This window comes from Geotrypetes seraphini, chromosome 3 (assembly GCF_902459505.1).
Source record: "Geotrypetes seraphini chromosome 3, aGeoSer1.1, whole genome shotgun sequence".
Classification (NCBI taxonomy): Eukaryota; Metazoa; Chordata; class Amphibia; order Gymnophiona; family Dermophiidae; genus Geotrypetes; species Geotrypetes seraphini.
The window spans coordinates 377,679,709-377,695,103 of NC_047086.1; the positions used below are offsets into that span (position 1 = coordinate 377,679,709).

General features: G+C 40.3%; 1 protein-coding gene across 1 annotated transcript in view; it reads left to right on the forward strand.

The window, feature by feature from the left end:
- Positions 1–15,395, forward strand: part of NRXN1 (neurexin 1) — a 1,819,236-nt gene that overhangs the window by 720,103 nt on the left and 1,083,738 nt on the right. Inside the window, 1 exon segment of the mRNA XM_033938516.1 lies at positions 4,869–5,307. Within this exon segment, the coding sequence (XP_033794407.1) occupies positions 4,869–5,307 (439 nt within the window).

Here is a 15,395-nt window from a genome sequence, read left to right on the forward strand (position 1 = left end):
GGCAAGGCGATCAATTGATATCTGCAGTTTGGAGGTTGACTGGGGTTTGGGGGTATTCATCTAGTAGTGCTATGCTGGCTTCAAAAATGTGTGGTGACACCCAAGAAGTTGTGCGTACTGGTGCCCCTTTTTGGAGTGAGTTTTTTTTTTTAGCCATTTAGTGACTTTTCCCATTGGGGCTGAGACCTTGTTCCTTTACAGTGCAGATAGCATAAGTGGTCGGTGTTGATTGGGGAGTTTGTTCTCTCACAATGAGGTTGTGATATTCACAATAACTTGTTTGTCACCTCGGTGTCCTGTTATAGTATTGATTTTGGGCAGGAGGTATAAGAATGTGGTGGTGTTGAAGTTGTTTTTCATGGCTGCTACCAATTTAGTAGTGGCGGGGGATTTTAATGCTGTTATGGATCCTTTAATGGATAAAAAGCCTAGTAAAATTATAAAGTCATTAGGTTTAGATAATTTTGTACAATCTTGTAATTTAAATGATATTTGGCGAATACTTCATTTTAATGATTGAGAATTTTCATTCTGTTCACATGTTCATAAATCATTTTCTAGAATTGATTATTTTTTTGTTTCTGATCAATTAACACAAGCCTCCATAGACCCAATAATTTTGTCAGATCATTTCTTTATTACTCTACTAATTGTCATTTTTCCAGGTACTTTAGTTAGATTGTGAGCTTCGGGACAGTAAGGGAATTTCTAAGTACCTATCTTACTTATAATTTTAATGCACCCTAATGTATATTTTCTGTAAACCGCTTAGAATCTAACGGAATTAGCGGTATATAAGAAATAAATTACATTACATTTCATTACATATTTCTGAGGATTGTGGGGACCTTGGTTGGTAAATGGCAGAATGGTGTGGTTTTTCGATAATTTTGGTTTATAATTTCCACCATTAATTGTCATTCAGTCCAGAGTCTGTTTCTAGTAGAGCTTTTGCTTTGAAATGGGCTGTGTAGAATACACAATTGTGCTTTTAGTGGTAGTCCATATGATGTGTGGTTTTATGTGATTTAGGGTTTGTTATTGTTTGCAAGCAGAACAGTTACCATTTTGTAGGATGATATGGCTGCAATTTGGGGGGCAATGTGGCTGTGTGCTTCTAGTTTGGGTAGGGTGCGGTTTGAGCTCGCTTTAGTGTGGCTATTGCTTTGAGCTTGCTATAGTGGTTATTAGTGTGAGCTCATTTTAGGGTGGTTATGGGTGACCTATTGGCACCGTAGCAATATTCTGCTGGTTTATAGTATTGTTATATAGAGATATTGGGGATTGCTGGTTTACAATGTCTTTATGGCGGTTTTGTTCAAATACACATATTTGTAATGCTGGGGGTGGGCTTCTGCTCAATATTCCTTTTAAATTTGCAGCTTTGGTGACCTATGCAAGGTGTACTACTGTTTTGATTGGTTGCATTGGGTGTCAGGAGCTTCTTATCACTTTCGGAGTCTATAAGGGAGGTATTGGTTTAAAGGGTGGTACTACTTTCTGATAGTTTTGTTTATAGATATTTTGCTTCTGAATATCTGTATGGGGACATTGCTATTTCTTCTAAGTTCATCAGCATGCTTTGGAGTTATGTGGGGTTCTCAGTTGAGACTGGTAAGAGCATGGAATTCGGATTTGATGGTGGGGATGTTTGGGGTAGGTATTGGAAGCACCTGATACCCACATTTTTTCAAGCACAGGAATATTTTTATCACCTATTATTCTTGTGCATTTGGGGGTAGAATTCCTCCTGAGTGAAAAGGAGGTTGCGGATGTGATAACTACTTTCATAGTTCATGGTTGCTGGGAGGTTTGGCTTCCTCCTATGAGTTCTTCTCTGTTAATTGCCTTAGCCTTTCTCATCTAGATTGGGGGGGGGGGTTGATTTTGGACATTTGTATTGGACATTTTCTTTAATGCTGTTCCAGCCTGATTGGCAGCTTGTTTAGAAGTATTTTGGCTGCAGCTTAGTGTGGTGGGGGGAGCGGTGACAAGCTCGAGGCTGTCACCACTTGTGGCGGAAAATGTGGAATTGGACCCAGTGGCCATTCTAGGGGATCCAGATTTTACTTTAGTAAAATCTGGCAACCCTACTTTTATTCATCTCTCAGTAACACAGTGCTGCTTATCGAAAAGTACCGTTCTCTAAATTATTAAAACTATTCCCAATTATTACAGTGAACTGCTGTGAATTTTGCTTTATTGTTGTTTTTGGGATGTGTGTTATTTTTGGTTTTGTTCTGTTTTTCAACAAAACACTACACTTTTGTTAACCATTCTAGTAATTACAATGTGGTTGTCACATAATGAGCTTTAATGCCTTTCAAAATAAAAATAAAAATAGAGAGTACAGAAGAAACCGAGGGGGCTGGCTTAAAAGTCTGAATTCAATGGAAAAAGAAAAGGTTCATTTTGAGTAACTAATCGTCTCTGACAGGCTTAAATGTTGAAAATAGCCTGCAAAATATTTTGGATTATGTTGTAATATCCTCAGATTGAACGGATTTATAGGTTTTTCTTTGTGATGTTTGCCTTTTCTTTGTTGCACGTAATTTATAAGAAAATTAACATTTTCTTTTTTAAGAATGAGTGCTGAAAAGAAGCAGTACAGTAGGATAAATGTTACATTACAAAAAAACCCAAACAAACCTTGATACATTTTGTGAACAGAAATGCAGGACTTAAAACATTGTGAGTCATAAATGGCTTACAGGAGCAAGAAATCTTATACCTGGCCATTAGCAAAGTGATCTATGTGGAAAGCTTTTAAGCAATCATATAGCCATAAGCACATAAGAACAGTCTTACTAGGTCAGACCAATGGTCCATCAAACCCAGTAGCCCGTTCTCACGGTGGCCAGTCCAGGTCCCTAGTACCTGGCCAAAACCCAAAGAGTAGCAACATTCCATTCAGAATCCCAAAAATTAACAAAAGATTCCGGAATCCCAAAGAGTAGCAACATTCCATTCAGAATCCTAAAGAATAGCAAGATTCCAGAATCCCAAAGAGTAACGAAAGATTCCAGAACTCCAAAGAGTAGCAACATTCCATTCAGAATCCCAAAGAGTAACAAAAGATTCCGGAACCCCAAAGAGTAGCAACATTCTATGCTACCGATCCAGGGCAAGCAGTGGCTTCCCCCATGTTTTTCTCAAAAACAGACCATGAACTTTTCCTCCAGAAACTTGTCCAAACTTTTCTTAAAGCCAGCTACGCAATCCGCTCTTACCATATCCTCTGGCTCACATTTGGCTCCCAACAGCCGATACCCTTAAAATTTCACCATAGACATTTGAAAGACGAGTCCCCTTTGCTTAACTATATTAGACTACGGGATGCTTGGGCTCGTGATTTAAATATAGAATTGTCTGAGGATGTACTTTTGAATGCTATAAAAAAAGTTACCGATTTATGGTAAATATACTGTATTTTGGGAACAACATTACAAATTAGTTCTCAGATTGTTTATATCTCCCCAAAGAGCCCATTTGGCGAGGCTTCGCCCCACTGCTATAACGTCCCTGAAGCTGGTCTAGGCCACATGTTTTGTTTTGTTTTTTAAATTCTTTATTCATTTTCACTTCAATTAACAAGTATACAATATGATATCTTATAATATACAAAATCACTTGTACATTCTTAACCATAAATCTTAAATACTTTAAATTACCACCCCCCCCCCAAGTATGTTATACATATAAAATGGAAAGAGTTCTTGCTTTACAAAATGAGAATTATGATAGGTTTAAAAAGATATGGGGGCCATTGATTGAATATTTAAATGATTAGACACCTTTAAATGTTTGAAATTTTATAATAAGAAGGGATATAATACATATAGGCCACATGTTTTGGACCTGTCCTGCAGTGCAAGCCTTTTGGGACTCTATTTTTTTTTGTGGACCGCATCTGGAACATTACTGTACAGCGCTCCGCTTTGATGCTGTTTGGTGCATCCCAAAACACTTCCATCCCCGTCGGCCTGAGGCAGCAGCATTCCTTTGTTGGACTGTTTTGGTAGCAATAAAGTGTGCCTCGCTTAAGTGGATGGAGGGGGAGGCACCAGACTATTCACTTTGGCGATGTCGCCTGATTACGCTCCTCTCCTGGGAGCACAGAGGTGTGCAAGATATTCCTTCCTTGCGTGGACAGGCCTTCCAGCGTCCTTGGGAACCCTTTTGGTCCACTATAATACCATTGGCACGTAGCCGCCTTTTGAATTGTTAGCCTAGTTCACTAAGTAACACTGCTTTTGTGTCTTTATGTCCATGCTTATTTTGTTTTCGTTGTATGGAGTACCTCTTGCGGTATAAGAGTGAGGGGGGTTGGGGGAGGGGTGGAATGGGGGGGGGGAGGTGGGTTGCTTATGGGTGAATTCCTGAGCTGATCTTGCTGTGTTTTGTACCTCTGTTTTTGGCTCTTTGTTGTGCTCAATAAAAATATATTTAACAACCATATCATCTGGCAACGCGTTCCAGAGCTTAACTGTTCTCTGAGTGGAAAAAAATGTTCCTCCTATTAGTTTTGAACTTATTTCCCTTTAACTTCATCGAGTGTCCCCTAGTCTTTGTAATGTTTGATGGAGTGAAAAGTCGATCCACTTGTACCCGTTCTACTCCACAATTTGGTTTGAGAATGTTATATAGCAAAATACAGTATGTGAGTCTGGTTTTCTGTTTGACTACACTTGAGGATTTTCTCACACCTCACAAGCTGCTAGTATATGTTGAATCGATAAAGAATTACTACTGTACTGTAATTTTTTTTTTTTTAATGTGTGCATTCTTTTTCTCTGTTTCTTCTCCTATTAGTATTCTCTATGTCGAATTATATAAATTAATGTTGTAATCTCTGTGCTTTGCTACAGGTTGTATACAAGAACAATGACGTCAGATTGGAGTTATCTCGACTTGCCAAACAAGGAGACCCCAAAATGAAGATCCACGGTGTAGTGGCGTTTAAATGTGAGAATGTTGCAACCTTGGATCCAATTACGTTTGAAACCCCGGAGTCTTTCATCTCCTTGCCAAAATGGAACGCCAAGAAGACCGGCTCCATTTCCTTTGACTTTCGCACAACTGAGCCGAACGGGCTGATTCTGTTTAGTCATGGCAAACCGAGGCACCAGAAAGACGCCAAGCACCCCCAAATGGTTAAAGTGGACTTTTTTGCCATTGAGATGCTTGATGGTCATCTCTACCTGCTGCTGGACATGGGATCGGGTACCATTAAAATAAAGGCGTTGCAGAAGAAGGTGAATGATGGAGATTGGTATCATGTGGACTTTCAGAGGGATGGGCGATCAGGTAAATTTTTTACACAGTTTTCCAGACCAGCAATTTAATGTGCATGTTTACTGAAAGAAGAAACCGCATGGAACATAATTTTATAACACGGAAACTAGTTAGGAAAACACTTAGCTCTATATATTGGCCCTATATACAGCTATAAATGGTGCCTAGCTGATTTACACATCCAAACTTGAAAAATAGGCATGGTTAGGGGTAGGGTTTGGACATGGAAAACGTTAGGTGGTGATATTTTAGGCCAGGGTTGGTGCCTAAGCTTACAGGTGCCTAATTCGATTTAGGTGCCGATAGGTTTGGTTCTAAATTTGATAGATATGCGGTAGTTACTGTTTCCCTGGGCACCTACCGATTTACGCGCCATTTATAGAAATTAGCTCCAATCCCCCAAAGTCTATAAACCCTAATTGCAGCTGCCTAGTGATGCCTAAGTTTGGGATCCATGCCTAACTTTTCATTTGTAATTGGCTTAATCGATGTGGTAATTGGCCACACCAGTTTTCAGTCAATCAGAAAAAGAAATTAATTAAGCAATTTAAGATGCCTAGAAACACCTAAGTGGAGATGCCCTCCCCCACCTCACGACACCTAATTATGCCTATGTTAAAAAGTATCGGATAAATCCTTTTAATATCCTTTTAATATTTATACCGGCAGAAAACAATATAGCTAACAATCACAATCCAGAACCGCCAGTCATAACGGCAAATGGTAATTGAAGATAAGTGCATAAGATAGAAGTTTGAAAAATTTGTTGCAATATATTTTTAAAAAAGCAAAGTTTGAAATACTGCTGCAAAATAGAAAAAGTGATGTTGCGCATAAAAAGTTGAATCTGATGAGAAAGCTTGCGGCCTTAGCAAGCATTTGTATCGGGTAATTTTCTCATAAAAGAGCCGCTTCTGATGGCTTGTAATTAGGGTAATCGATCTGAGGTTTGCGGGTCTTTGATACAATGAATGAGAGTGCAAATATAAAAGCTGTAAGGAAAGGCCAGATGCATGCCATTGTCAGAAATTAAGATGGTATGGCAGGCGGTTTTTGATTGTGTGTGAAAAAGTAGGCATGGTTATGGATAGAGATTACGTATGGTTGAGATAGGCATCATTAGGCATCTGATATAGGCGTCGCATAATTGAGTGAAAAGCTGGCCTATGTCTTGGATGCCCTAGTAACGCCAAAGTCCGCTTAAGTGCCATTAGGCGTGGTTCTATAAATAGTGTCTAATGATTGGACGCCATTTATAGAATCTGGCCCATTGGCCCAAATTCTGTAACCGGCGCCTAAAGTTAGACACCTGTTTTGGAGGCGCCCAACTAGATAAACGCCTATCTAAATTGAATAACCAGCTCAATTAAGCTTTTTAATCAGCACTGATTGAAACCTAGGCGCCTATCAAGAAAGAACGATTCTGTAACAAGGCGTCTCTAAAAATTTAGGCGGCCTTCAAAAAAATAGGCGCTATGCATGTTAGGCGTGGCTTTGTGTTAGGCGCCTTGTTGCAGAATCGCTGCTCTTAAGCGTGCTTAAGCGCTCGCATGGCCGCCTAACTTTTAGTTGTGCCTAGAGCTGGCCTATTTATTGGGCGCCTCCAAAATAGGTGCCGCTCAGCGTGATTCACTAAACAGCACCCGGTTTTACTTGAATTGCACTGAACGGTGCCTATTTTGGCACCTAGCTTTTGGGCGCTTCTTGTAGAATTTGCACTGTTGTGTCTATTTTATAATTTACTAAATCCTTGTAAGCTTGGCTACAATACAAGACCAAGTGTCCAAACTGGAACTGTTGGAGAATTATCATAAGGATCTCAAGCGCTCACAGCTAAAAGCTCGATTTATTTTTCAAGCTAATAACCAAAAGGTGAGCTATCATTGGTCCCATAAATTCTCCTATTTTAAATTCTTCTTTTTTATCAACAAACTTTTTATATATAAATATATTTTTTTATAAAGTGTAATATAAATCCTATTTTGCTTCATACACGTTGCATTACAATACTTCTTCAATATACTGGTTTTGATTTATAAATAGTACTCTCTCACTCAAGATTGTACTTAAAGAGTACTTAGCTTCATGATGACGGAAGATCTCCGTTTCGCTCATTATTTTTTATATAAGAGCTTCATCAGGAAAAGCACCAGCATTACCGCTGTAAATGAAACAAAACAGCACTTAAACTCCAAATGCATACAATATTTTACTATAAATACTAATATTACACGCTTGCATTAAAGAAAGCTATATGGTGATCCTTCCGGTAACACTTTTATGTTCAAATCTATTTTATTAAGCAACAGCAAATACAACAGCAACAACAACCATGGGATGCATTTTCATCAAACACCCGCGGAGGACTGGACTCTTATGTCCTCCCCGGACCCACCATACCCCCCCCCCCCCAACAAAGAAGCCCCTACCCCCCCACCCACCCCTCCCCATCCCCCCACAGATACAGAAAAACTCGTAAGCAGGGAACAGCAGAGACACCTATAAGCACAGTTTCAGAGGTGGAGTCTATTCAAGACCCGGCTACGACTCTCAGGAGTCAAAATGTTCAAATATGGAGTCCAAGTGTAAACAAAGTCTCTGCTTCGGCGTTGAGAAGAACGAGCCAAACGGGCCTCCCAACCCATAAGTTCATGGAGGCGATTCCTCCAGTACCAGAATGAAGCGGTAACACTTTTAAATGCTCTACTCCTTTTCAAACGTTCCAAGGAACTCTTTATCGTTTTAAAGCCCCTCCAAAGCTTTTTTTGTCCCTATTCATAGTCAGTTACTGTCAACACACTAACCTTATGTTTTTTCTATCGTTTTTATCTCTTTTACATCGTCTGTAGATTTATTCCAATGCTTATTTCCAAACACATAAAGCATGGGTATATTATAATCAAAAGTTAAGCCTACTCACCATCTTTGCTTAAGTCAACCGAATTATAAAGTTAACATGCAGAAAAACTGCAAATCACAGAGGCATGGAGTGCCTGTCGGTATTTCTCGCCGTCTTCAAGAACACCCAGTTCAACTCTAGTTTTTAAAAGATGTGAGGGCGTCTGATGTCACATCCGGTTCCGCCTACTCTATGGCTACACTCTATGTCATTCCAGCAAATGTGTCAATCAACATTTTCAAAAAAAAAAAAAAAAAAATTTTATAAAATGGAAGTTTTTTAGAATATAGGTCACCAACCACAGAAATTAACAAAAGATTTTACTAAAGCAAACTCAAAGATTTTTAGCGAAGTTTAATGATGCTTATTTTTATCTTTAAACACAGCACAAAAAGTTCTTAAATTGGCTTCTCAAAGCAGTTTTAAATATTTTTCTCAGTTAGCTTACACCTAAGCCCACATCCGATCCTTACTCAAAAAAAGACCTGCCAGTTAATAGCTATGTTTAAACCTTGCGGATGTAAACAATGTAGGCGGTCAATCCATCTTTGTTCAGATTGTAGCAGTTTTTCCCCCCTATCCCCTCCTCTTACAGACACCGGTATTCTGTCTATAATCATACATTTTAATTCCTCAAAAGTGTGATGGTGTTCTAAACAATGAGCTACAAGTGGAGCTTCTTTTCTTTTAAGTTTTACAAGTAGTGGTATATTTTAACTCATATTGTCTCTGATCTAGAGGATTCCAGGTCACGCAATTTAAAAGAATATTTGAGATTGCAACCAGATTTAGTAACAATAGATACTGGTAATAAGACTGGGTTTCACTCAAGTTGCGGTAAATGTCAAGTTTGCCCTTTAAACATCCAGGGCGGGGTTTTTGTGAATCCTCTAGATCAGAGACAATATGAGTTAAAATATACCACTACTTGTCAGCAGGCGGTCAGCGGTTTGGCTGCGCGGCGGGGGTGGGGGGGAATCACAGCTGCCCATGAGTAGGGCTTATTTTCGGGGGTAGGGCTTATATTAAGACCTACCCTGAAAATCATGCTAGGGCTTATTTTTGGGGTAGGTCTTATTTTCGGGAAAACACGGTACCAGCAAGTAAGCGTGACTAGGGGCGGATTCATGCCATATTTTGGGCTTGGTCTAACTTAGGCGCACTCATATAGGCCAAGAAAACCCTGACCTAAATGGCAGTGCACCTAATGATTCAATGCCTACTGGCTCCTAAGACTGCTTAGGTGCTGCTGGGCATTATAACCATCGCCTAGCAGATGATCGACAGTCATGCTCAATGGCGCCTAGGAGTTAAGCGTCATGTATAGAATCAGGACCTTTGTGCCTACCGGAGCACAAAAAACTCTTTTCTACATGCCCCAATTAAACTATGGGATCCTTTTACTAAGGCGAGCTAGACGACTTAGCGTGTGCTAAATGCTAACGCGTGCATTATATTCTATGGGCGCTTTAGCATTTAGCGGGCGCTAAATCGGCTAGCGCGCCTTAGTAAAAGAGGGGGTATATAATTTAGGGCTCCTTTTACTAAGCTGCGATAGCGTTTTTAGCGCACGCAGAATTTTAGCGCGCACTAAGCGGCTAGAACAGACGCCAGCTCAATGCTGGCGTCAGCTTCTAGCGTGCGGGGCAATTCAGCAAGTGCTAAGCGCGCGCTGAAACCGCCATCGCAGCTTAGTAAAAGGAGCCCTAAGGGTCAATAAATAATTATTTCACTTCTAGTATTACAAATTCAATTTCAACAATGAAGTTACTAATATTATTTCTCATAAATATTAAAGTTTTTTTTAATTTTACTTTTAAAATATTATCACAGTCATAAATCATTGCATACTTTCTTTTCCCAAACAACCCCTATACCAGGGGTGTCCAACCTGCGGCCCAAGGGCCGCATGCGGCCCCGTGAAGTATTTTGTGTGGTCGAGGGTGATGCAGTGTTTTCCTCTGCTGCCCTTGGGTGTTTACCGTCTTGCCAGCTCCCTCCTCTGTCTTGCTGCAGCGTTTGCGTGTTTGTGTGGCCCCAGAAACATTTTTTTCGGCCAATGCGGCCCAGGGAAGCCAAAAGGTTGGACACCCCTGCCCTATACTGTGCGTGCTCCTTATCTCTCGCTTTGGTTCTTCTCTAGTGCAGTTCACAATTGTCCAATTCCATTTTTCAGTAATCACGACCTTGTGCGTATTTTACAGTCTGTTTCCACCAATTGTCCTTGACTGTTCATCAGATTGAAGTCCAGCTCTACACCGGCCTGTTCTACACGCTCAAGTCACTGAAGGCTAGATTCAGTAACTGGCGCTGAAAAATCAGCGCTCAATGTTATTCTTAGAAGGCAGGCCTGCAGAACTGTACAAAAATGATCCGGGGCTGCAACGAAGTCGGAAAATGTAGCGCGGGCCGCAGGTAGAGGTCGTGGTTCGAGGCACCCGGAAGTGCACGGATGTTGCCGTGATGACATCACACGCATGCGTGACATTATCACGTCGACATCCACAGGCTATCTCTGGGATTGGTGTGGGATCTGGGTCTGCCTCGAAACATGGATACCTTAAAACGAGAAAGGAAGTCAACAATATTGTTTTTGGCCCCGGCGATATATTTTGCTCCGACAGTAATGTTATGTATTAGGCAAAGCAACACAATTTCCCCGAGGAGGTTGATTGTGGGGAGGGAGTTGGCCGACAGCTACCAGAGTGCATTATTGGACCTAAATAAAATGGACCTGCCGGCCAGCCTGCCTCCCCAGATGTGCAGGTCGGTGGCGATAGGGAACAATTCAAGGAATGTGATACTCCTTATCATGCCCTCCTGTTCCCAAGTGCTAGGCCATCTCACCATACACCATGCTCCCTGAAAGTAGATCCCCATACCTTCGCTTCCCGCTACATCAGTATACTGCTGCAAAGCCTCGGCAGACTCGATGGGTCCTTGCTACTCCGTTGAAGTCCTTAAAAAAGGACTCCCACACCCGCAGGTCATCCCGGAGCATCCTCGTCACACTTATGTGGTGGTGCTGCTTCAGCACCCCCGCAATGGCTCTCGCCAGTTCTCGTGAGAACACTCTGCCCATGGGATTGACTTGGGGGGCAAAGCCCAGCAATCCTAATAGGTCCTGAAATTGCCTCAAGGTTGCTTTTGTGTGGGAGCACATCTCCCACACCTATCTGACACAGCTTGTCCAACATGTCCTGAGGGAGTCTGGATACCTGATTCTATGCCCAGAAATGTACCGTATTTTCACGCAGATAACGCGCACCCGTGTAAAACGCGCACACGGGTATAGCGCGCAGAAACCACGATTTTATGTACAAAAACTTTTGTATACCGCGCTCACGCGTATAATGCGCGGTAGGTAAAAACGCGTATAACGCGCGCGTTATCTGCGTGAAAATACGGTAATCAACCTCGCAGGCTCAACTCTCTTGTCCCGTACCTAGGGGATCCCAAAATGAGCTGCTAGCCTCGTAAAAGTGTTGCCTATTTGCCTACATTCAAGTTTATTAATGCTTTGATATACCACCTTATCATTTATTTCAAGGTGGTTATACAATTTTTTAAAAAAGGGTAAAAACAGGTAATACAAGTAACAAAACTTGACAAAAGATAAGATACACTACTGGACGGACAAGTACGAATGGAAAGAAGCGAAGAACTACAATAGTAAAAGGAAAGTATGGTACAAAGGGAGAAACAGAAGGATGGGGATTAAAAACAAGTCAGTCCAATACAAGTGGACTAATAAAAGAAAAGAGTTTAAAAATCCTTAAAAGGACATTCAAACTTGAAAATCATCTTTAAAAAGAAATGTCTTAAGAAAAGACTTAAATTTCTCGAGGTTAGTTATCTCTCTTAATGCATTTGGCGCTGAGTTCCAAAGGGAAGGGGCAACTGCTGAAAAGATAGTATTTCTTCTCGTGTTAATATGGTTCAGGGATGGGATTGCTAATAGATTTTGATCCGAGGAATGAAGAAGACGCGATGAAGTATACAATATCAGGAGTTTATTAATAAATTCTGGCTGGCCAGTATTTCTTGTTTTAAAGGCCAGTAACAGTGTTTTATAAGTGACACGGTGTTGGATGGGAAGCCAATGGGCTTTTATCCGGAGAGGAGTTACGTGGTCAAATTTTTTTGGCCTTGTAGATAACTTTTACTAGCCTATATTAAAGCTCACTCTTCCCAATAAAGAGAAGAGTCTTCCAGAGAATGGATTGCTTCACCAGATGTGGTTATCTGATTAAAAACCCATTTAATGAATATGCGGAACTGCTCAAAGTAAGCGCACAAGGTGGAGCAACCTATGGGAATGTATTTATCAAAATAGAATCGCTCTTCCCAACAAAAATCCCAAAGTGGGGAGGAGTTTGGGTGCCATGGCAATAGCCTAAATGCTGATTCAATGTCCACTTTGGCCAAATTCGCTTGCCTTCTTAACTGCCTAATGATTTGTATTGCGTGGTCTAAGGAGGTATATTGAACGGAGCACAACTGTGGATCGATGAAATCATTGGCTGCCTCACCCGCCAGATTTGATAAATTATGTATTAGCCTGAACTTGCCCGGTTCCTTCTTTTTTTTTTTTTTTTAAATTATTATTTATTGAATTTTTTTCAATATAATCAAGCATAAAACTTGTACAGAAAGGAAATTCAGCAAGAAATTAATACAAATGAAAACATATATAAAAAAATATCAAATATAAGCATAAATTTCAACTCAAGTCCTCAATCAGATCCAAGAAGGGTAATAGGCGAATCAAAGTAATTATATTAAACCAAGAGATTAAAGCACCCTTTCTTAAGCTAAGCACTTTCTTTCTCCAGAGATGCAGTTGAGAGAAAGGTTGTCAGTTGAGATGGCTCAAAGAAAACATATTTATGAGAATGATAATTAATTACACATTTACATGTAATGTAATGTAATTTATTTCTTATATACCGCTACATCCGTTAGGTTCTAAGCGGTTTACAGAAAATATACATTAAGATTAGAAATAAGAAAGGTACTTGAAAAATTCCCTTACTGTCCCGAAGGCTCACAATCTAACTAAAGTACCTGGAGGGTAATAGAGAAGTGAAAAGTAGAGTTAGAGGAAAAATAAAAATAAAATAAACATTTTAACAAGACAGCATTGATCTAAATACTTTGGAAGGTAGAAGAGAGGAGAGAAAGGAATAGAAGCAGAAGGGGGAGCCGTTGAACAGTAGAATTCTGGAGAAATTTAAATGATAGAAATAGAACAAAACAAAGACAAAAGGCAAAACAATAGATAAGATTAAAGATAAATCATAAGCTGGAAAGAAAAATAAAATAAAACTTTGTTTTCAATCCACGGATGTCGCAAGTAAAAGGTCGCCCCCCAGAGATATAACACCAGGTTTCCTTAACAAAAATTATCGTCTCCTTCTCTGCGTATCCTTAGCCAAATCTGGGAACATCTGAATTTTACAACCTAAAAATTCTCTTTGTTTATTTTTAAAGAAAAGTCTCAGCAACCAGTTTTTATCTGGTGCGAGAGCTACTGTCAAAGCCCGGTTCCTTTTTTAGGACTATCCCAATTGGGGAGATGATCATGTTGTGGGAAGGGGGCTGATCAAAAGAGCTGGCTATCCTACCCATGCTCAGTTCCTTCCACAGCTTATCCCAAACAAGTGTGAATGGTAGACAAAGAGTTCTTAGAGTATCCCAAGGGGCCTGTGTAAGGTATCTTGAAACACACAGCAAACTCTTGCCGTATAGCCTTGGCATCATCCTTTTTGGGATATTGCCTCAACCAATACAGCAACGCTTCAAGCTTGATGGGGGTTGGAGCCAGCTCCTTCAAAAGGTCGAGTTGGGTGTTGTCACTGTGGTTGCCTATCTCTGCTTGTCCTGCATTCTGAAGCCAGGTGGGCCCCTCCGCAGAAGTTACAAACGTGTCCGAATCTGCAGTTGTTCCAGACGCAGAGACCATTGTTTACAGATCTTCTTAGCTCCCACAAACCCATCTTGCCTGCCACATGAAAAATATAAAAAAAAACGACTTACTGACAACAGTTTAACATCATTATTTACAAGACGAACAAGGGTTGAGTCTTGCAAATAAATGCTTCATGCATTTTTGAAAGGTAAAAAAAAAAAAAAAAAATAGATACGAAGGCATTGGTGTTCGTGAGAACCACTTAGATCATCATATTGCTAGAAGTGGCTGGTGACAAATTGCAAGTGTAAAAGCACCTAGTAGCCTGCTAATAATATCTGCAGCAGAGCACAGTGCTGGCAGGAACTCCTAAGGCTACTTGACCCAAGCCATTCTACAGATTGCTACATAAACACACATTCAAATGAATAATTCATCGCACCGTGTGGCATGTTACATCTGTTCAAGCAGAACCACCTTAAAACTCACCCCTAAAAAAAAAGGAGCATAACATTAATCATAACCAGTTTAGATAACATTATGTTCTCACATCAGATTTACTCCTAATCTGTTTGTGCAGTCAACAGTTTTCTTATGTTATAGGTCAAATATCTTAAGATGTATGCGTCTTAAGAAATTGGTAACATGGGGCTCCTTTTACTAACAAAAATAGTGAAAGATGTATATCAGCAAAACAAGTTCACCCCAAAAGTAGTTCACCCCAAAAGTATAATGGTGATAAATATCCATCATTGATCAAAAAACCTCCAACCTATCCTATAAAATATTATTTTTTATTGTGATTTTCTTTTTATCTTAAATTCATAATAGCATACTAATTAATAGTTAAATGAATATAATAACTTAAGCCAACAAATTTGCAAGCGCCTTTTACTAAGCCACGTTAGGGCTTTAATGCGTGGAATAGTGCGTGCTAAATGGCCCCGCACGCTAGACCTTAACGCCAGCATTGAGCTGGCGTTAGCTCTAGCCGCATAGTGTGGGTTTAGCACGTGCTAAAAACGCTAACACAGCTTAGTAAAAGGACCCCATAATATTGAGATGTCTCTAGTTTTTCATAGCCCTTATACCAGGGGTTTGGCACTCCGGTCCTCGAGAGCCGCATTCCAGTCGGGTTTTCAGGATTTCCCCAATGAATACGCATTGAAAGCAGTGCATGCAAATAGATCTCATGCATATTAATTGGGGAAATCCTGAAAACCCGACTGGAATACGGTTCTTGAGGATCGGAGTTCCCTACCCCTGCCTTATAACAATACATTAAAGAGT